Genomic DNA, 23,582 nt, shown 5'->3' on the forward strand with positions numbered 1-23,582 from the left:
GCAAGACATAATAGTAAAGCTCCCAAGAATCCAAGACAAGGAAAAAATAATGAAGCTGACAAGAGGGAAGAAACAGATAACATTCAAAGGAAAACCAATCAGACTGACATCAGACCTCTCCGAAGAAACGCTATGGGCAAGGAGAGAGTGGAGGGACATAGTCAACAGACTCCAAGAAAACAGATGCCAACCGAGAATACTCTATCCTGCAAAGCTCTCCTTCCTCTATGAAAAAAGAATAAGGACCTTCCCAGACAAATAGAAACTCTGGAATTTCATTACGACTAAACCCCCATTCCAAAAAATACTACAAGGGGTCCTAAAGCCATAACCTCAGAGGGACGAATAACAACGAAAAGAAGACCAAAAAAAAAGGAAAAAAAGGTATTAAAAGAATAAATAAAATCAGAGACAAACAAAATGGCAAATAAAGATGCTAACATATCAATATTAACTCTAAATGTAAATGGACTAAACAACTTCAAAAAAAAAGACACAGTCGCAGGCTGAATTAAGAAACGAAACCTAACTTTTTGCTGTCTACAGGAAACACATTTAGGTATAAAAAATAAAAATAGACTCAAAGTTAAAGGATGGAAAACAATCCTACAGGCAAATGGATCAAAAAAGAAAGCAGGAATAGCTATACTCATAACAGATAAAACAGATTTTAAACTCAAAAAGGTAAAAAGAGACCCCAATGGTCACTACATTATGATCAAGGGGACAATACTTCAAGAAAAAATAACAATCATTAATATATATTCACCAAACGAAGGAGCACCAAAATATATCAGACAACTATTTTCATCTTTGAAAACAGACATCAGAGAAAACACACATGTAGTGGGAGACTTCAACACACCACTATCAACAATGGATAGATCAATGAGACAAAAAATAAGTAACACACTAAAGGTCTAAATAAGGATCTAGGGTGCTTTGGCTTAACAGACATCTATAGAACGCTAAACCCAAAAAAATCTGAGTACATGTTTTTCTCAAGCACACACAATCATTCTCCAGGATCGATCACATACTGGAACACAAGACAAACATCAACAGATACACCAAGATTGAAATCATACCAAACATCTTTTCTGACCATGAAGGCATCAAACTAGAAATAAACCATAAAAAAAAGGCAAGGAACTCTCCTAATTCATGGAGATTGAAACCCACACTCCTGGAAGACCACTGGACTAATGAGGGGATCAAAGAAGAAATTAAAAAATTATTTGAATTGAATGACAAGGAGGACACCAATTTCCTAAATGTATGGGATGCAGCAAAAGCAGTAATAAGAAAAAAATATATAACAATACTGACTCATATCAAGAAACAAGAAAGAACTCAAAGAAACAACCTAATTCGAAGCTCAAAGAACTAGAAAAAGAACAACAAAAAAAACCCAAACCAGCAGAAAAAACTTACAATAAAAACCAAAGTAGAAATAAAAAAGAAATCGAAACTAAAAAACAATCCAAAAGATCAAGAAACCAAGAGCTGGTTCTTCAAAAAAATCAATGAAATAGACAAACCCCTAGGGGGCTCACAAAGGAAAATAGGGAGAAAGCACAAATAAACAGGATCATAAATGAAAGAGGAGAAATCACAACGGACACAGCAGAAATGGGAAGAATAATCAGAAACTACTATGAACAGTTATATGGAAACAAGTTCAACAATCTAGAGGAGATGGACAAATTCCTACAACTCTACAATCACCCAAAGCTAGATAAAGAAGCAATAGAACACCTAAGCAGTCCAATTACAAGCAGTGAAATTGAAATGGCAATCAAAAATCTTCCCAAAAACAAAAGCCCAGGACCTGATGGATTTACAAATGAATTTTACCAAACATTGAGAAAGGAATTATTGCCTATTCTTCACAAACTCTTCCAAAAATTTGAGAAGGAAGGGATAATCCCAAACACATTCTATGAAGCCAACAATACACTAATACCGAAACCAAAAAAGGACAGCACACACACACAAAAAAACTATAGGCCAATCTCCCTAATGAACACTGATGCAAAAATCCTCCATAAAATTTTAGCTATCACAATCCAACAATGTATGCATAAGATAATTCACCACGACCAAGTAGGATTCATTCCAGGGACACAAGGATGGTTCAACATCTGAAAATCAATCAACATTATCCAACACATCAACAAAAGAAATATAAAACCATATGATAATATCAATAGATGCCGAGAAAGCGTTCGACAAAGTGCAACACCCATTCATGATAAAAGCCCTTGAAATTCTTGGGATACAAGGAACATACCTCAACATCATAAAGGCCATCTATGACAAGCCAACAGCCAGTATCATTCTCAATGGCGAAAAGCTGAAAGCATTCCCATTAAGATCTGGAACAAGACAAGGATGTCCACTCTCACCACTGCTTTTCAATATAATACTGCAAGTCCTAGCCAGAGCAATAAGACAAGAGAAAGACATCCAAGGAATCCAAATAGGAAATGAAGAAGTCAAACTATCTATTTGCAGATGATATGATAATATACATAGAGAACCCCAAAAGCTCCACAGAAAAACTAATTCAACTAATCAATCAGTTCAGTAAAGTGGCAGGATACAAAATCAACACGCAAGAGTCAGTAGCCTTCCTATACACAAACAATAAATCTGAAGAAGAAAAAAATCAAGAAAACCATCCCTTTTATTATCGAAACAAAAAAATCAAATACTTGGGAATAAATCTAACAAAAGAGTAAAGGACCTATACAAAAAAACTATAAAACACTGTTAAAAGAAATAGAAGAAGACACAAAGAAATGGAAAGACATCCCCTGCTCATGGATTGGAAGAATAAACATTATTAAAATGGCCATCCTACCAAAAGCAATATACAGATTCAATGCTATTCCAATCAAAATTTCAATGTCATTCTTCAGAGAAACAGAACAATTATTGATGAAATTCATATGGAATCACCAAAAACCCCGAATAGCCAAAGCTCTCCTGAAAAAAAGAGAAGGAATAGAGGCAGCACACTCCCAGACTTCAAACTATACTACAAAGCCATAATCATCAAAACTGCATGGTATTGGAACAAGAACAGACACACAGACCAACGGAATTGAATAGAAAAATCCAGAAATAAACCCACAGATTTATGGTCAACTAATCTTTGACAAAGGAGCAAAGAACATGCATTGGAGAAAAGAAAGTTTGTTCAATAAATGGTGCTGGGAAAACTGGGTTGCTACATGCAAAAGAATGAAGCTTGACTACTACCTCACACCATACACAAAAACCAACTCAAAATGGATTAAAGAACTAGATATAAGACCTGAAACCATAAAATACATAGAAGAAAATATAGGCGAAACACTACATGACATGCACATCAAAGACATCTTTACAGACACATCACCCAAAGCAGTGATAGTGAAGGCAAAGATCAACAGCTGGGACTACATCAAATTAAAGAGCCTCTGCACAGCAAAAGAGACAATAACCAAAACAAAGAGAAACCCCACCGACTGGGAGAACATTTTTGCATACAACACTAATGATAAAGGACTGATCACAAAAATCTACAAAGAGCTGATGAGACACAACAAAAACAAAGAAAATAATCCAGTCAAAAAATGGGCAGAAGAGCTAAAAAGAAACTTCTCTGAAGAGGAAATGCAAATGGCCAACAGGCATATGAAAAAAGGTTCAACATCACTTGTAATCAGGGAAATGCAAATCAAACTACAATGAGATACCATCTTACACCAGTGAGAATGGCACATATTAAAAAAACTGGCAACAACAAATGTTGGCGAGGTTGTGGAGAAAAAAGAACTCTCCTGCACTGTTGGTGGGAGTGCAAACTGGTTCAACCACTATGGAGAGCTGTGTGGAGATTTCTTGACCTACTAAACATAGAGCTTCCATATGATCCAGCAATTCCACTCCTAGGTATTTACCCAAAGGACACAGAAACATCAATTCCAAAGGGCACCTGCACCCCTATGTTTATAGCAGCACTGTTTACAATAGCTAAGCTTTGGAAACAACCCAAATGCCCAAAAATAGATGACTGGATCAAGAAGATGTGGTACATATATACCATGGAATATTACTCAGCATTCAAAAAAGATAAACACATGCAATTTGCAGCAACATGGATGGCGCTGGAAGAGATCATGCTCAGCGAAATAAGCCAGAAAGAAAAAGAAAAATACCGGATGGTCTCACTCATAGCAGGAATCTAGAAAACTTAAAAAAGGGACCAGGATAATGAATAATTATAAGAAAGAAAATATCAAAATCAACAAACAACTGTGAACCAGAGACACTCTATGGGGGTTGGGGGGCAGAGAAAGGAGGGCTTTGGGTCAGAATAAGGGCTTTGTCACTGTATGGGGAACATAAAAAATAAAAGTTAAGTAAAATGTGAAAAAAAAAAAAGAAAGAAATCAAAACCCAGCTTTCTGCATTCTCCACAAGACCCATTTCAATGCCATAGATAAACACAGATCCAAAGTAAATGATTAGAGAACAATCAAAGTACCATAAAAAGGCAAGGACAGTCAAACTTATATCTAATAAAATAGACTCCCAGAAAAAAAAGGTTAAGAAGAGACAGGGGTGGGCGCTATATAACAATTAAGAGACAAGCACAACAGGAAGACATCATAACACTCATCAATATATATGCACCAAATGAAGAAGAACTAAAATATACAAAGTATTAAACAAACCCAAAAACAGATATTGACATCAATATTAGTTTAGTAATGAACTTCAATACCACAACACAGACAGATCAACTAGTCAGAAAATCAATAAGAAATAACGGCCATAAATAAGGAATTAAACTACATGGGTGTAGGGTAAATGGTTTTCAGGCTTTTCTGCCCTCCTGCCATTAGGACTGCATGCCTGATGGGGCACCTGCCTTTTGTTACATTGTTATGTTACATTGTTTACTTCTCTGGACCATGGCAGTAGTATTGAGCTATTCACCAAGAGAAGCAGAAGCAGGAGAAAGAGGCAGGAGAGAGAAGGGGAGAAAGAAGGCCAGAGAAGCCCAGAGTGAAGACTTGCTGGGGGCTTGGAGGCCAACCCGCCTCCTGGCCCCCTAGCCCCTCTGTCTGCTGTGTACCTGATTGCTACACTACATGTAAAAGCTCAATAAAAGCCTGAGACAGCAACTGAGGGCTCCAGGACTCCTCCTTTACCTGGTCTGCTCTTATCACACAGAACCAGCTCTGTCCCTGTCCTGGCACTACAACTGGCGTAGTCGGCACGATGTTCAGATGCAGATGGGTGCTGAGCCCTCTGAAGACCTCAGCAGGAACTGAGAGTAGCAAACTGTGTTTGCCTATGACAAGGCTGGATGTGCCATGGCAGCAAAGGCAGACCAGAGTCCAGGAGCTGTTTGAAGAGCTGGAGACGATGCAGGACCACAGAGGTGGGCAAGGTCTGGGAGCTGTGGGAGGAGACCTCAAGTGGAAGAGGAGATGGCCCGTGAGGACCAGCCCACAACCTGAGGCAGCAGAATCTTCAGGGAAGAAAGGTCCACAATTTGGAGCTCACCAGTGCTGACACAGGGAACAATGGATGGACTTGGACTGACAATCCTGCCAGACGGCAGAGGAACTTTGGCAGGGTAATGTATTTTGCAGACCCTGAAGGAGGATGGTATTGTTTGTACACCCCGGAGACGGGAATCTGCGGGTGGCCAGTGGGTCACAGTGGCCAAAAGCAGCCCATGTACTGCCCAGCAGCTAGGCGGAGGAGATGTATCAAAAAGCCAACTTAGAAAGGCAAAAGCTGGTGCTGAGTGGCTGTTAAGCAGCCTAAGTATGTTAAAGAAGGCCAGTGAGTCTCTTAAAATCACCTGTGGGTGATGCCCTGCTCATTGTTGAGGGTGAGGAGCTGAGGAACCCCTCCTTGGGGGATGGGTGGGGAACATGGCTTGTGGTGGAGCCCATAGCCAAAGATGGGAACCAAGAGAGGCCGCATGTGGAGCTTGTATCCAAGGATCCCTGACCCATGTGCATGTGCAATGGGTTGGCCTGAGTGCAGGGGTCTGTGTGTCACATTGGTGGCTATGAAAGCCCAGTGTTGGAGTGACCGCAGACAGAAAACTCTTGAGGATTGGGCAATTATCCCCAAAGAGTACAGAATCGCCAATCCAAGAGTGAGTGCATCCTGGGGGTGGATGCGGTATGAGGCTTGTGGCTGAGACTAAAGCCAGAGAAGGCCAGGAAGCCTGACGGCTCCTGGCTTGTGATGGCAGATTCCTGAGTGGTTCCCCTTCCTTGTATGTGCAGTGCCTTTGGCAGCAGAAGTGGTGGATCATCTGCTGGTACCAATAATCATCTTTTGCCACTAGTTTGGTGCCCTGCAGCCTTATTTGTGTTCTGTTGTATTGTTTATTTTTCTTTCGTGGGCCATGGCTGCAGTGTTTATGTTTGTTAAGGGAAAATTGTATATAACATATGTAGATTGTATAGCAGAAAACCCTGAGAGGGTGGATTGTAGGGTAAATGGTTTTCAGGCTTTTCTGCCCTCCTGCCATTAGGACTGCATGCCTGATGGGGCACCTGCCTTTCGTTACATTGCTATGTTACATTGTTTACTTCTCTGGACCATGGCAGTAGTATTGAGCTATTCACCAAGAGAAGCAGAAGCAGGAGAACGAGGCAGGAGAGAGAAGGGGAGAAAGAATGCCAGAGAAGCCCAGAGTGAAGACTTGTTGGGGGCTTGGAGGCCAACCCGCCTCCTGGCCCCCTAGCCCCCCTGTCTGCTGTGTACCTGATTGCTACACTACATGTAAAAGCTCAATAAAAGCCTGAGACAGCCACTGAGGGCTCCAGGACTCCTCCTTTACCTGGTCTGCTCCGATCACACAAAACCAGCTCTGTCCGTGTCCTGGCACTACAATGGGCTTAATAAATATTTATAGTACATTATACTCCCAAAATGCCGAGAACACATTCTAAATGCACATCGAACAAACCTAAGTATAGATGATCAATTGAATCAATAAACAGGTGTCAATAAATTGATGATGACTGAAATCATACCAAGTATATTCTCTGATCACAACGGTATTAAAGAAAAAATAACCAGGGCCTCCCCGGTGGTGCAGCGGTTGAGCGTTGGGTTGCGAAGCTGCCCGCGGCCTCTGCGGTGCCGGTTCGATCCCCAGCTGCTCCCCGGCCACCGGAGGAGGGTCCCACATGGCGTGCAGACCTCTCCTGCCGCCCGCTGCTCCCCTCAGCAGTGTACTTCGGTCCTTCTGCCTGCTCTGCTCCTCGTTCTGGCTCTGGTGAATTCTCTCACCCTCCCGCGCTTCTGACTGTACCCAGTGCATGTATAAACAAAACAAACAAACAAACAAATAAATAAAACATGCCTCTATAAAAAAAAAACTTTAAAAAAAAAAGAAAAGAAAAAATAACCACAAAAATAAAGTGAGAAAACTCTAATATGTGGACACAGAGCAACAACACAGTATTGCATGACTAATGGGTTAATGAGAAAATGAAGAAGAAATATAAAAATACCTGACAGTACTTACGGACTCAGCAAAAGTAGTGGTAAGGGGGCTGTATACAGCAACAATAAACTTACAACAAGCAAAAAAGAATTCAAATAAATAATCTAATGTTTATACCTTAAAGAACTAGAAAAATAACAAGTGAAATCAAAAGGCACTAGAAGGAAGGAAATAATAAAAATTAGAGCAGAAATAAATAGAAATCAAAAAGATCAATGAACTTAAAATCTGGTTCTTTAAAAAACTAAACAAAATAGACAAACCTCTATCTAGGGCTCACTGGAAAAAATGAGGGAGAAAAGCAATTAGAAGTGAAAGAGAAGTTGTAACGACATGTCATCTTTATGTCCATAAACTGGATAATGTAGAAGAAATGGACAAACATTTCAAAACTGAATGAGAAATTTGAAATCACAAGCAAGGAAAACAAAACAGTAATCAAAAGTGCTCCCCAAAACAAAAGGTCAGACCAGAGGGTTTCACTACTGATTTCCACCAAACCTTTGAAGAGGAACAATACCTATGCTTTGCAAATTCTTCCCTAAAACTGAGGAAGAGGGAGTATTTCCAGCACATTTTATCAGGCTGACAGTACTCTGAAACCAAAAGCAGGTAAGGATATGGCAATAGAGGGAAAAAAAAGATTAAAAGAAACTACAGGCTTTACAACAACATAGACTAGAGAGGCTGGGCCCACCCTCTCCCTCAAAACAACTGTAAAAAAAATTTGCTCATAGGAAGATCCAGACACTCTGTCCCAAGTATACAGTGGCAGGACTTTACCATGGAGATCGTGAACTAGGGCTGGTGGCCCCTGGGGGAAAGGAGCAGGGAGGAAGAAAGGGGAGCATGACTGGGAAATATATATCAGCCAGCAGAACAGGCTAGGGTAAAACCATTCAAGCCATGATAGGGGGAACCTGGGCCATAGTGAAATTTCCTGGAGGAACTCTGCGGACACTTGAGTAGGCGCAGACCTGACCTGGGGCAGTGGGAACTCTGTTGGAACAGACACCTAAAGCTCCCTCCCCATACCCTTCCTGGAAGAGACCAAAGAGATGCCAGGCTGGACTCCATAAAAAGCCCAATAGCAGAGAGTAGGCCTTGTGACATAATCCACGCATCCACTGGGAAAGTACACAAATGGCATGCAGATATTGCAGCACTGCAGAAGCAGCAGCAGATGCAGGGGTGGAGCAGAAAGGGCCATAGCAACAAACTGGCACATGCCCACCTGCCACACTCAGGCTCGATGCTTCCTGCCTGCCAAGCAGCACCTATTCATGAAGTTTGAACCTGGCAGTCCAGACCTAGCCCCTTCCACTAGGAGAGACAAGTTTCATAGATCATAGATCTGCAGAAGAATAGAATAGTAGGGAGGTAGGGTGTGAAGATAAGATAACCTAAGCACAGAATACAGCACGCAGTGGAAGGAAAGAGGAGGTAGGAGTGTTACAGGGCAACCCCACTCTAAAATGGGTTGCCTGACTATGGGTCCTCACCCGTGTGCTTAAAAGGTACTTACACTGCAGGCACACACAAAAGGTTAACCAAAGGTTTATTTATAAGGAAAGGGGAATGAGGAAATGTACAACTCTGGGAGAAAAGAGGGAAATAAATTCTTAAATGTGTGCTACATGTTCCACCGACCTGAAAATCCCAAATGACCTGCCGAGACCAAACCTGCCTGGCCAAGAGCACAAGCCAAGTGAGCCCCGACCCTGTTAAGATGGCTGGTTTTATTTACAAAGAGAGAAAATGGCTGCTTAACTCTGCTCTTGGGTCCCCACAACTTCCCTTTGGGGATCATGGGATTTGTAGTTCCCAGTATCTTGATGGAGTGGGGGTGGCACCCACAAAGCCTATAAGGAATTTGCTCAGGACATCCTTTCCCCCCAACAGGAGCAACAAACTTCACTCCTCAAACAGAGATTGAATATTAAAGCCCCAAACCCCCTCATGCCAAGGTAAACTAAGAAGAAAAACAAAACTATATTCCAAGTGCCCCAAGCCTAACCCCTACTACACACAAATAGCAAATAAGGTGAGACAACGGATACACTTCCAGAGCAAAGTCACCAAGACTAACCCAGGAAGAAACAAATGAATAAACTGAGCACAAGCATGGAACCTCAAACAGCAATAAAAAAATCTTCCCATAAAACAGAAGTCCAGGGTCAGAGAGATTTACAACTGAATTTGGTCAAACTTTTAAAGGAGAACCAATGCCCACCTTGTTCAAATTGTTTTAAAAATACAAGAAGGAATATTCCCTAATATACTTTATGATGGCAACATTAACTTAAAAACCAAGAGTGAATAGACAGGACAAGAAAATTATAGACTAATATCCCCAATGAACACTCGATGTAAAAATTTCAATAAAATATTAGCTAACTGAATTCAACAGCATACCATAAGGATTATAAATCATGGTCAAGTGGGAGTCACCCCAGGGATGCAAGGACAATTTAATTTAAGTAAATCAATTAATGTAATACATCATAACAAAAGTAAAAATTATATAATATCAATATATAGAAAAAAAGCATTTGATAAGATTCAGCACCCATTAATGACAAAAACTGTAAACAACATCGTAATACAAGGAAATTACCTCAATATAATAAAGGCCATATGTTACAAACCAACAACTTATATACTACTCAATGGTGAAAATCTGAAAGGTTTCCCCATAAAATTCAGAACAAGGCAAGGATGCTCACTGTCACAACTTCTGTTTAACTCAGTACCAGAGGTTTTGGCCAGAGCTATCAGACAAGATACAGGAAATAAATAAAATACAAGAAGGAAAAGAAAAGTGAATACTATTCACAGACAATATATTATATATAGAGGATCCTCAAGACTCCACAAAAAGATTATTAGAAAGAACAAATGAATACAGCAAAGGGTCAGGTTATAAAATCAGCATAAAATATCTAGTCTTTTTATATACAAACAAAAAAACAGCAGCAGAAGAAATAAAGAAAACTCCATTTATAATTGCTTCAGAAAGAATTAAAAACTTGTCTAAAGCATAAGTCTAAATTAAAGACCAGTGCCTCCCCAGTGGCGCAGTGGCTGAGCGCTGGGTTGAGAAGCTGCCTGCAGCCTCTGCAGCTCTGGTTCGATCCCCGGCCGACAGCTGAGGGCCCCACATGGTGCGCAGACCTCTCCTGCCGCCCGTTGTTCCCCTTAGCAGTGTACTTCGTCACTCTGCCTGCTCTGCTCTCCACTCTGACTCTGGTGAATTCTCTCACCCTCCCGCGCTTCTGACTGTACCCAGTGCTTGTATAAATAAACAAATAAATCTTAAAAAAAAAAATTAAAGACCAACGAGAACTACAAGATGTTATTAAAGGACTTAGTGACATAAGGAGATAGAAAAATATACTATGTTCACTGATGGGGAGAAATCAATATTAGTATATTGCTTAAAATGTTAAGCAAATTTAATATTTATCAAGGAAATGAAACAAGAAATATTAAAATTTATACAGAATCATAAAGGGAATCTAACTGCAAAAGCAGTGCTTTGAAAAAAGGGGGGAGATGGAGGTACCACATTACCTGACTTCCAACTTCAGTATAAAACAGTATTGTCCCAAAAATAGATACATGGGCTAAAGCAACAGAACTGAACTGAGAAACAAACCCATGTTGTATACCAGCACCTAATCAATGCTAAAGCATCCATAACTCTAAAATGGAGCAAGGACTCTCTCTTTAAAAAACGGTGCTGGGAAAAATGGAAAGCCAGATATAAAAAAAGGAAGTTGGATTACTTGATAATACCAATGCACAAAAACCAAGTCCAAATGGATTAAAGATTCAACCATAAGACCTGCAACAATAAAATATATAGAATACACTGGCTATACGTTTCATGATATCAACAACAAAATATTTTTGGTGACTCAATCCCCACAGAAAGGAACTAAAAACAAAAATATTGTGTAATGTGTATTACATTAATACACATTAATTGTGTATTACATTAATTGTGTTTTACACAATTGGGATTATCTCAAAATTTAAAAGCTTTTATATAGTGAAAGAATAAACAAGATGATTAAATAGACACCCCACTGAATGGGAGAAAATGTTAATACAAAATATAACTGAGAAGGGATTAACATACAAGATATATAAGGCCCCATACAATTCAACAATAAAAAATCAAATAACCCAACCAGTTAACAAAAGGGCAGCAGATGAACAGAACAAATAATTCAACAAAGAGGATCTCCAGAAGGCCAAAAGACATTAAAAAATGTCATCTGTGGTAAGAGATACAGATCAAAACTACAAAAGAAGTACTACCTCATACCCTTGAAAATAGGACATATTAAAAATACTCCCAACAACCAAGTGTTAGAAACATATACAGATAATGGAACCCTGTTATGCTATTAGTGAGAATGTCAACTGGACCGACCATTAGGGAAAGTGATCTGGATTTACTCTGAAAAACTAAAAATGGAAATATTATTAAGACCCACCTAGAAATCCTACTTTGGGGTCTATATTCACAGAACCAGAAGCCATCAACAGAAAAATCCACATGTTCCACAATGTTTACAGCATTATTTACCATAGCTAGGAAATGGAAGCAGCCTAAATGTAACTCAACAGATGACTGGATGAAGAAGATGCAGTATATACAGCTGTAAGAAAGGATAAAATGCAACCATTTTCAACAAAATGAAAGGAATTTAAGAATTATGTGAAGAAAAATGAGTCAGAATGTAAAAATAAGTACTAGACATTTACCCAATAACAAATGGATAACATAAAAACAGTTTCTGCTCTCAGCTAACCTGTCTTGCCCCAATCATTCATTACAAGAGGAGGCTTTCGAACTATGTAAAGTACCCTCTTCACCTCTGGGCCATCAATCTGGGCATTAAATTGAGAGATTATGGGTACATTACCTAACTCTTACAAGTATTTGTTTCTTTCATTTTAAAATGAGAGTAAGAGTGACTCCATAATGTTTCTATGAGGAATAAGCGAGCATGATGATATCCTAACTCCTCTGCAGGTCATAGAAATGCTTTTATGATTGGACTCTTGCCTTTCCAGGACCTTCCTAGTATTCTCCTTGGTGTTACATGTTAACAGACAAGCTCCTGATGTTCCCTATTGCTGGAATACCTTTTGTGTTAAAATATTCATTTAAGATGCAAAGAAAGAGCATATCTTACTTTCTGATGTTTTTCAAAAGAAGCAGTTAGTCTTCTTCCAGTACTGACCACAATGTACATTGTCCACACTTCAAACTACTGCAATAAGTTTCTTCTGACAGTGATCTCTTTGAAGACATAGCCAATATCTTAATCACCTTTTATTACCAGTACCTAGATACCTGAGCATTCAAACAAAGTTTGCTAAATAAATGAAAAATCCAAAAACTATTATGGAACCATTTATAAATGGAATCGTATCACTGCCTGGGTTAAACAACAGAAAATGAGTTTTGAGAGGAGTAAGAAAGGAGTCATTAGGAAGAGAGTGCTACTTAATTTATTTTTATCAACTCGCTATTTAGTTACATTTTCCAATTGATTCTAACACTAAGAAGAATCTGTGTAATTGTGACAACATATGCAAAACCATAGCTACCTATTTTTTCTTCCAGATCTTTTACTGAAGAAGGCTGATGATTTTCTACAGGTGATTTCTCTACGGAATCCTAGATTTCACAGAAAAAACAAAAACACAATCACTTCACTTCCCTTGATGAACTGCCCATCATCTTAAGCATGAGAAAATTATCAAAGAAAAACATACAAAAAAGCAATTTGGTGAAGTCTTTCCCCTCGATCCCCTTGCTAGAGCCTGTAATACTGACCTTTATCATGCATATAGAATTTACCATAAAAAATATACAAGGCCAAAATGAACAAGCTAACATATCAAATAAAAGGGAAAACACTGATTAGTTTATCATTCATAATTTTTTATAGAAAATTCTAAAATATTGGATTAAATACTTCCATAGCCTTTTTGCTCAAGTGTCCTCTTTTAAAGGTATATATATATATAAAAGAATGAAATCCAAAATTTTTCATGTTTGGCTGGTGGCCAGTTATATAATTTTGGTCAACACATTTAACTCCTAATAATTTAACCCCTATTAATGTAAGATTCCAAAATGATCTAAAATTTAATAATATGATAAACAATCAAATGATAATATTATGATAAATAGAACTGTTTAGTGCATTCTCCAGAAATTTTGCATTTGAGATTATACACTAAAAAATTAGTTGATTCCAATGTGCAAAAATGTTTATATATTTTTGACTTTATGACTAAAACTAAAAATTTAAATTCATGAAGTTAAAATTAACAGTACCTTTAATATTAACTCTGCTCTCATATCTTGCAGTTCAGATTCTTTTTGTTCTAGTAATTGCTTTACATTCTCAAATTCTTTTTGAAAAGATTTTTCATTTTCATTACTTATTTCATTTTTGCTACATGATTTTTGTGATAGTTCTTCAACTTGAATTAAAAGATTCTTATTTTCAAGCCTTGTTTTTTCACTAGTATTCTTCATTTCTAGAAGATCAGATTGCAGGGCATCTTTTTCTGACAGGGTTTCATCTAATTCTTTCCTTAATAGAGCTTTTTCTTGCTCGTAGTTTCTTAGCAAAGACCTAAGTTCCTCACATTGAACTGCATTTTCTTCTTGTAGACACCTAACATCTTTTTCTAACTCTTGTATCCTTTCATCATATTGAAATGTCAAATTGAGTTTTTCTTCTTGCATTTTAGCTAAGGATTCACCTATAGCTTGTATGACATCTACAACATTTTGTTCTTCATTTTCTTCTGCAACTTTTGACTCCATTTGTTTAAGAAAACCATACAACTGAGTTTTGACAAATAATTTCTGAACTTGTTCATTTTCAAACAATTTGCTTAAATTATCTCGTTCTTCAATGGCTAACTTAAGTTTCTTTTCCAATTCAGAAATTTGTTCCTTAAGCATATCCTCTTCTTTTTGCGACAGGTGAGCTTCTAAATCCCTACTCACTTGGTTCTTTTCTGCATTTAGTCTATTATTTTCCTCATGAAGAGATTTCACTTCAGAGGGCAATGATTCCTGATCTTCAGAGAGAGTTTTCAATTGGCCCATTAGCTTTTCTAGTTTTTGGTAATTTTGATCCTTTTCTTCTAAAGTTTCTTCTAGTCTTCCCTTTAATTCATTTACCTTTTGTTCTAGTTCACAGTTATATTGGGTAGTTTGCTCCACTTTCTCCCTAAGTTCTACAATCAATCTTTCTTCCCTTTCATGTATTTTATGGAGATTATCCATTTCTTCATCAGAACTTTTAATTTTACTTATGAAATCATCTTTTTCTTCAGTAAGAGAACTTATCTTGCCTTCAAGTTCTTGTAATATGGTATCTCTTTGGTTGAGACTAACCAAATACACCTCATTTTTTTCCTGAAGGTCCTTTATGGTATTTTCAAGTTCTGGCACAAATTTTTGTAGCAATAATAATTTTTCATTCTCTCTCTGGAGACAATTCACAGTTTCAGCAAGAGCATCTTTTTCATTAAAAGCAGTTCTGAGCTTTTGCTGAAGTTCATTAACATCAGATGCTTGCTGTTGTTTCATTGATTCCAATTCCTGACTTATTTTTCCAGCGGATTCCCCCAATTCTGCTTGTAATATTTCCATGATCTCTCGTAAACTCTCATAATTTAAAATAGCTTCTTGTTTTTCTTGCTGTAGGCTGTCACATTGCTCCTTAAGACCTTGTATTTCAAACATTAATGCTAATTTTTCTTTTTCTGAACCTGACATAAATGCCTCATTTAGTTCTGATATTTCCTTTTGATGTGCTTCCTTAAGACTTTGTATTTCTTTGTTATGTTGTTCTACTGTATAGCAAAATTGTCTATTTGAATCCTCTAACTCAGATTTTAATTTTTCGATTACACAATTCTGTTCTTCTTTAACTAATAATAATTCATTAATTTTAAATTCCAAGTCTTCCCTTTCATGAAAATACTCATCCTTTATATTGTGGGCATCAATTTCAAGTTTTAATTTAAGATTATTCATGTAAGTTAGCTCATCTTTTAAAATACTATGTTGAGACTCCAGTTCTTTTAAGGTATCTTCTAAGTGTTTGACTTTTTCATTTACTACCTGTTCTGCAAAAGTATTTTCTTGTAAGAGCAAAGAATGCAGCTGATTTTCTTGGTTTGCATTTGAAGCTTGCCCTAAGTTTTCTAATTCGCCACTTTCACATTTCTTTTCACTTGTCTCACATGGTTTAACTAAGTTCTCCTTCAGCTTGTTTACATCATCTACTACTTCATGTTCTTTAGATGATGCTTCAATTTGGCACATCAATTCTTTTACTTCTTCTACGTGTGTAGCTTTCAATTGTAAAAATTCTTCTTGTAAATTATTAATATCTTTTTGGTAATGCTGAGAATTGGCCTTAATGACTTCTTGAAGATAGGTAATTTCTTGCTCCTTTTCAATTATGGTAGTGTCAAACTGCTTTTTCATACATGAAATTTGCTCCTCAAAGGCTGACCTAATTTCCTGATTCTGTTTTTGTAGTTTTTCAACATTATCTTCAGAGTCACTCTGAAATTTAAGTTGTTTGGAAAGCTCTAATTGCTTTTTTGTTTTTTCTTCCAATTCCTTTTGCAAGCTAGCTTTATCTTCACTGTGTCTGAAATGTACTGCCACTAATTCGTTTTTCAAATTTTCCATTTCTTTCACATAATTTCTTTGTGATTGTTCAAACTCCCTGTGCAAATCTTCTATCTTAGTTACAGAATTCTGTTATAAAAAAGACACAAAAAGTATTTAAGACAAAAGATAAAATTTTTATCTTCTCTCAGGAAAGTATTAGCCACAGACTCACTAGACAGAAAAGGAACTGAATAGAAATGTACTTAGAAAAATATGATAACTGAGATTCCAAGAATTCTGCTTAATTAGCACTACTAACATGTTTTTCCAAGTAATAATTAAAAGCTAAGAAGTCTCTGAGTTTTCTTTCTTTTAAAAAGTAATAAACTTTATAAGTAGTATTAAGTCACAAAGCAGTATTAAATGTCTCTTGAATGAATTAATAAGGAACTTTCTGGAGAAAATTAACCCAATCCCAACAGGCAACTGAATATCTTATAAGTGAACAGATATGGTATTTCCAGAATGTATGAGGATCAATAATCACTTTAAATAAGTTCTTTCTTTCTTTCTTTTTTTTTTTTAAAGATTTATTTATTTATTTATACAAGCACTGGGAACAGTCAGAAGCGCAGGAGGGTGAGAGAATTCACCAGAGCCAGAGCTGGGGACAGAACAGGCAGACTGACGAAATACACTGCTGAGGGGAGCAGTGGGCACGGTAGGAGAGGTCTGTTGTGCCATGTGGGACCCTCTCCAGCGACCGGGGATCGAACCGGCGCTGCAGAGGCTGCGGGCAGCTTCGCAGCCCAGCGCTCAACCGTTGCGCCACCAGGGGAGGCCCTATATAAGTTCTTTTTAATAAAATACATTTTCCCCCACTTTTATAAAAGAATGGAATTATAGCAATAAAAAGATTAAATAAGTAAACTACAACATGACACCTTGTTTTTCAAATGCTAAAAGCAGATCAGATGCTTTTTAAAGTTTTAGCTCTAAAACACATAACTACATTATAAAAGTTAATAATAAAAAAAAACACTAAAAAGTTGCCTTACCTCAACCTCTTGCTTCATCTTAATATTTTCCTTTTTCAGAGAAAGACACTGTTGCTCAGTCTCTGCTTTTTCCAGAAGAATAGCATCTAGACGTTCAGTCAGTGCCTGTTTCGGAACAGGATGATTTGTGTGGTCAAAGTTAAAAATGGTGAACTAACTAACCCAATGCATAATTATCTCCTCACCTTTTCAAATGATGCTAAAGTAAGTATAAAAGTGGAATATGAGCAATTTTAACACATAAAAAAAAAAAACCCTGAAAATGAGTTAAAGGAAAAAGCTATAAGCCAAGGATCTGCACAGGGAAATACACAGAAGAAACTGGCAAATACTCTCTATAAACTACTTAGGAATTGGAAGTACCAGATATTGCCAAAGGGTATGAGGGATTCAAAAATTGGGGACTGGTGCACAATCTGAGTGAGTGGCTAGAATAATATGTAAGAAATCACCTTACCATGGTCCTCAAACCTGAGAGAGGTTTATTCTTTGCAAAAATTAAATAGGAGAGGGAATAAAACAAATGGAAAAAAAGATCAACAAGCCAAGAGTCAGTTTTCTGATAACAGCTAACAAAATAGGCAATCTCTAGCAAGATAGAAGTAACAAACAAAAGCATGAATTGAAATAGAACATTATCTACATATAAGTTAGAAATTAAGCAATTGAAGAGAATGTTATGCACAAGTACTTAGCAGTGACATTTAAAACTGATATAAAATGGATCAAAATGTACAGAAAAATACAGCTGCATTAATTCGAGTAAAAAGGACAATTACTCTGTAACTACTCAAAAGGACAATTACTCTGTAACTACTCAAAAATCAAACTAGGGATGAAGGGAGGAGCATGGCGGGATTCAGCCACTGGTGTGAATGCTCTGGGGAGGGGGATGGCTAGCCTATGTTTGTGGTACTGCTACTAGCCTTCCTCTTTGGGGTTTCAGACCCAAGGAGGCTCTACAGTCTACACACTGTCAGTGTGTTTCATGAGGCTGGAAGTAATGAGGAAGGTATTGGAGTTGTCCCTTTTGCCAATGCTTTTTCATGATCATTTGGCTTAAAGGAGTTAAATACAGGACACAGGACCAAGATGGCTTCATTAGAAGTTTCCAGATTTGCTTCTGAGAGAATAATCTGAATATTAACCCCGACTGGTACTACATTTAGCAGGTCCCGTGACATGGGGCAAAACCAGAGTAATTCTTGGACATCAGAGACCAGCACAGACCACACCAGAGGGGCACTGAAAATATTCATGTTTCATTAAACAAGAGGCAGGTGGATGCTTGGAAGCTGTGGTCTGGGGCAGGAGGCAGTCACACAAACCACAGTGCTATTTGGCCAAGAGACCTAGGGAAGGGAGAGCTAAATGATGTGTAGGCAAATACACTTGACTGAAGGAAGGTATCTGTAGAGTAATTGGGGTGCTTCAGTAGGCCAGGACCCAGTGAAAAGACAAGAACAATGAACTGGGATGTGTTCTCTCCCCCTCACCACTTGGGGCTAGTACAGAGTTTGTGAAGCACACTGAAAGTGCATACAGACTCAGGTCTGGAACCCTGAGGGGAGGGATACTGACAGTGCCACAAATACAACCAAGTCCCCCACCACTCACCAGACTGGACCCCTCCAGGCCCATCCCCCTAACATTCCCTAACCATACTCAGGAGCTGCAAGATCAGAAATCTGAACTTATGAACACCTGGAAAGGCCAAACATCTAAAGTCATATAAAGGTGGGAAAAAAACAAACCCATAAAAACCCTCTACAATGCTACCTGCTGGAAAAGCAGAAGAAATCTCTAAGTTCCTACTGCAGACATTGAAATGAAAATATAGGGAAGTCTACAGCAGCAAAATAGGCAAATGGAAAAATACAACCCATGGCACCTAGAGACCTCAAAAGACTATGTAAACACAAGGAGAAAACAACACTTCAGAATCCAACCACAAAAGACATGGATATTATCTTCCTATCAGGTACAATGTTCAAAATTGCCATGATAAAGAAATTCAAAGAATTGGAAGGAAACTCAGAAAAATGAATTACCTGAGAAATTAATGAAAAGAAAATAGAAGTTGAAGCTTTAAAAATAACAACAGACGTGCAGGATGTAAAAAGATCAAAAGATAAACAATTCTGGAGAAAGTGATGGTAGCAGAATAAAAGAAGATAAGAACAGTGATCTTGAAGATGGTAATGTACAAAGTACTCAGATGGCAGTAACAAAAGGACTATGAAGGGAAAAATTAAAGAAACAATTCAAGAATTATGTGATTCCATTAGGAAATTAAACAATATAAGAGTAATGGGTATTCCAAGGGGAAAAGAAGGAAATACAGAACTAATTCAAAGAAATAATAGATAATAGAATAATAGAAATAGAAGTTTCCAAACATGGGGAAAGAACTAAATATACAAGTGTGTGAAGATAAAAGAGTATGTGCAGGGCCTCCCCGGTGGCGCAGCGGTTGAGCGCTGGGTTGTGAAGCTCCCTGCGGCCTCTGCGGCGCTGGTTCGATCCACAGCTGCTCCCCGGCCACCGGAGGAGGGTCCCACATGGCGTGCAGACCTCTCCTGCTGCCCGCTGCTCCCCTCAGCAGTGTACTTCGGTCCTTCTGCCTGCGCTGCTCCCCACTCTGGCTCTGGTGAATTCTCTCACCCTCCCGTGCTTCTGACTGTACCCAGTGCATGTATAAACAAACAAACAAATAAACAAATAAATAAATAAATAAAATACGTGCCTCTTTAAAAAAAAAAAATTAAAAAAAAAAAAGAGTATGTGCATATCAACGCTAAGAGTTTAGACAAAGGAAGAATATTGAAATTAGCTAGGGGAAAAATGCAGATACTCAATAAAGGTAGTCCCATCAGGCTTTCAATAGACTTCTTTGAGAAAACCCTACAAGCCAGGAGAGAACAGAATGACATACTGAAAGATAAAAACTGTTAGCCAAGAATATACCATATATTTGAGAGACAATCCTTCAGATACCAGAGAAAAATAAAGGCCCCCCTGAGACAAACAGAAGTTGAAGGAGTTTGCAAACACTGCATTACCCTCTGAGAAATTCCGAAAGCTTTTCTATCTAAAGCAAAAAATATGCCACAAAAATCTGAACAAGGAAATAGGACCAGAAAACTAAGGACAAAAATCACAGTAGCAAAATATGATTAATCACCTGAAATGTAAATGGACTAAACTTGCCAATCAAAAGGCAGAGTGGTTGGTCAGATCAGAAAACAAAACCCAACTTTTTGCTGTCTCCATGAGACCCATATGTGAACACCAAAGAAAAACATAAGCTCAAAATAAGTGATTAGAAAACAATCTCAGATTAAAGACTTGAATGTAAGACCTAAAACCACAAAATATAAAGAACGATAAAATAGGAGAAAACACAGGCAAAACACTCCACCAAATCGGTCTTAGTGATATATTTGGGGACTCAACTCCTATGCCAAAGGAAATAAAAGCAAAAGTAAACAAGTGGAATTGTACCAAACTAAAATGCTTTTCACAGCTAAAGAAAATGTCATTAAAACAAAAAGCACCCTACTGAATGGTATAAAATACTTGCACATCATACATCTGACAAGGGGCTATAAGATCGACAAAGAATTCTTACAATTCAACAACAAAAAACCCAATCAATCAGAAAATGGGTGGAAGAGCTAGACAGATACTTCTTGAAGGACAACATAAATGGTAAACAGGCACATAAAAAAATGTATCACTTATCAGAGAAGTACAAATGAAAAGCACAACAAGATACCATCTCATACCTATGAGGATGGTCCAAACCAAAAAAGACCTAGTTAGCAAAGGTGTGGAAAAAAGCTCTCTGACTGCATTGGTGTCCCAGCGTTGGTGTTAATGTAGAATGGTCCAATCCCTATGGCAAGCTGTATGTGGGATTCTCAAACATAAAAACAGATCTACCATATTGCACTCCTAGGTAAGAATGCAGAAACACTAACTCAAAGAGACACACGTACTCACATATCCACTGAAGCACATTTAATAGCAACATTATTCTGGTCATAAACTGAGTCCCCAAACATGTCAAGGACTATGTGAAGGACTATAATCACCTATGTTTTCTTCTAAGTATTTTACTTGACATCCAAGTTTTTAAGCCATTTTAAATTAATTTTTGTGCCTGATGTAAAATAGTGGCACAGTTCACTCTATAGTCTGTGGTTGTCCAGTTTTCCTGATACTATTTATGGAAGAGAGATTCCTTACTCTGTTGTGTGCTCTTAGCTCCTTTGTTTTAAGTAGGAATTTCATAAGATCCAATTATCTCACTTCTGGGTATTCACCCAAAACCATTATTTGAAGGGATATGCATGCCTGTGTTTACTGCAGCAAATATTTATATACTATTTATAATAACTGGGAACTACTTAGGTGCCCATCAATTGACAAATTGACTCAGAAGTGATATACACACAATGAAATACTGTTCAGCTATTGAAAAAAGATTAAATACTGTCATTTCCAGCAACAGAGATGGTATTATGTGTAGTGAAACAAGCCAGAGCACAACACTAAATGCTTTCACTCATATGTGGTATAAAGAAAACAAACATGAACTAAATTTAAAAAAACAAAAAAATTGGGGATATTAAAAAAAAAAAATCAAACTTGGGACTTAAAAATTGTCCACCAAAGAAATTGCAAGTTTTATAGTTGATTGCCTATCAAATTTGCAAGGAACAGATTATCCCAGTTACAGATGAGCCTGTACAGACAAATAAAAAAAGCATGAATTTCTAAGTTACTCTATAAAACTGGCATAACCTGACCCAAAGTTATGCACACAGGAAATTCAGACTCATTTAACCATGAATTCAGATAAAGTTAATTCTAAATGTTAAAATCTCAAATAAACATCAGTTTACAGTCATACCAGAAATGACTACCTCTAAACTTATGTGAAATACTCTGCTGCTCAAGATAACAGAACAGCCATATATTCAAGCTACAGTTATTACTTAAGTGTGCATGAATATAGTCATTTTAAAGTATAAGACATGAAGATTTCCTCTCATGAATCTATTCTTAGAAAGCTGCAGAAGGACATGCTCTCCTAAAATGAGGTTAACCAAAAAAATGAATGATGACAGAGCAAATTTGAGGATGGGATAGGTGAGGTAGTATACACACACATAGGATAATGGCAAAAGGCATTTCTATATCCTGGAAAACCGTACAGTAGATGTAGAGAACAACTTAACCAAATTAGTGCAGCATTTCCTGGCAAGTGTCCAGGAAAAAATATAAAAGATTATTTGTTTGACCATTTGGAAAGCAGGAGTCATTGTGAAATACAGCTATTAATCTGCTAGCAGGAACAGTAACAGGAAGCTAACAGCTTAATATCTAAAATGAATTAAGAAATAACAAAAGAAGCATATTTATTTAGAAATACAGACATAATTTCCAGAAGTTATTTATTATAATGAAGTAATTATTAGTTCTATCTCTAGATCATGTACCCACACTACCTTAGTTTAAATAATTTTAGTTTTAAATTTTTTATGTTATATAAGGTAATGCGACATAAATTTATGATTGGCAAATAGCTGAAAAAGTCTAAATACATTCATTAATTTTAAGAGATAAAGAAGCCATTAATTGAAAAGAGCTATAAAAAACTTTAAAGATCAGAGGCATAGAATTATTAAGTTACTTTTTAAAAAATACAAACCCGGTCCAGCAAAAAGAAAACATGAGTGATATGTACTAGAAATTCTAATATCTTAAAATGCAGCTTTCACTTTCTTTTTTTTTTTTTTTTTTAAGATTTTTTTTTTTTAATAGAGGCATGTTTTTTTATTTATTTATTTGTTTGTTTGTTTGTTTTGTTTATACATGCACTGGGTACAGTCAGAAGCGCAGGAGGGTGAAAGAATTCACCAGAGCCAGAGTGGGGAGCAGAGCAGGCAGAAGGACCAAAGTACACTGCTGAGGGGAGCAGTGGGCGGCAGGAGAGGTCTGCGCGCCATGTGGGACCCTCCTCCGGTGGCTGGGGAGCAGCCGGGGATCGAACCAGCGCCACAGAGGCCGCGGGCAGCTTCGCAACCCAGCGCTCTACCGCTGCGCCACCTGGGAGGCCCGCAGCTTTCACTTTCTTTTTGCATTTGAAAGAAGTCCATACATTCATTGTTATACCATATACCTCAAATTTTGATACGGGAAATATGGGCTTTTATTAAAAAAAAAATTTTTTTTTTTTAAAGCTCCATCTATTTATGCAAACAAGAGCTGGGGCACAGACCAGAGATGAGGGGGGTGGACAGGA

The 23,582-nt window shown here is 37.6% G+C and overlaps 1 protein-coding gene across 1 annotated transcript in view; it reads right to left on the reverse strand.

Moving 5' to 3' along the window:
* Positions 1-23,582, reverse strand: part of GCC2 (GRIP and coiled-coil domain containing 2) — a 72,198-nt gene that overhangs the window by 42,864 nt on the left and 5,752 nt on the right. Inside the window, exons 5-7 of the mRNA XM_037527407.2 lie at positions 17,270-17,374; positions 13,902-16,358; positions 13,166-13,235 (exon numbers count right to left, since the gene is read on the reverse strand). Of these exons, the coding sequence (XP_037383304.1) occupies positions 13,166-13,235; positions 13,902-16,358; positions 17,270-17,374 (2,632 nt within the window). The remainder of the gene's footprint in view (positions 1-13,165; positions 13,236-13,901; positions 16,359-17,269; positions 17,375-23,582) is intronic.

This window comes from Talpa occidentalis, unplaced genomic scaffold (genome assembly GCF_014898055.3).
Source record: "Talpa occidentalis isolate TD23 unplaced genomic scaffold, MPIMG_talOcc4v2.1 talOcc4.5, whole genome shotgun sequence".
Taxonomy (NCBI): domain Eukaryota; kingdom Metazoa; phylum Chordata; class Mammalia; order Eulipotyphla; family Talpidae; genus Talpa; species Talpa occidentalis.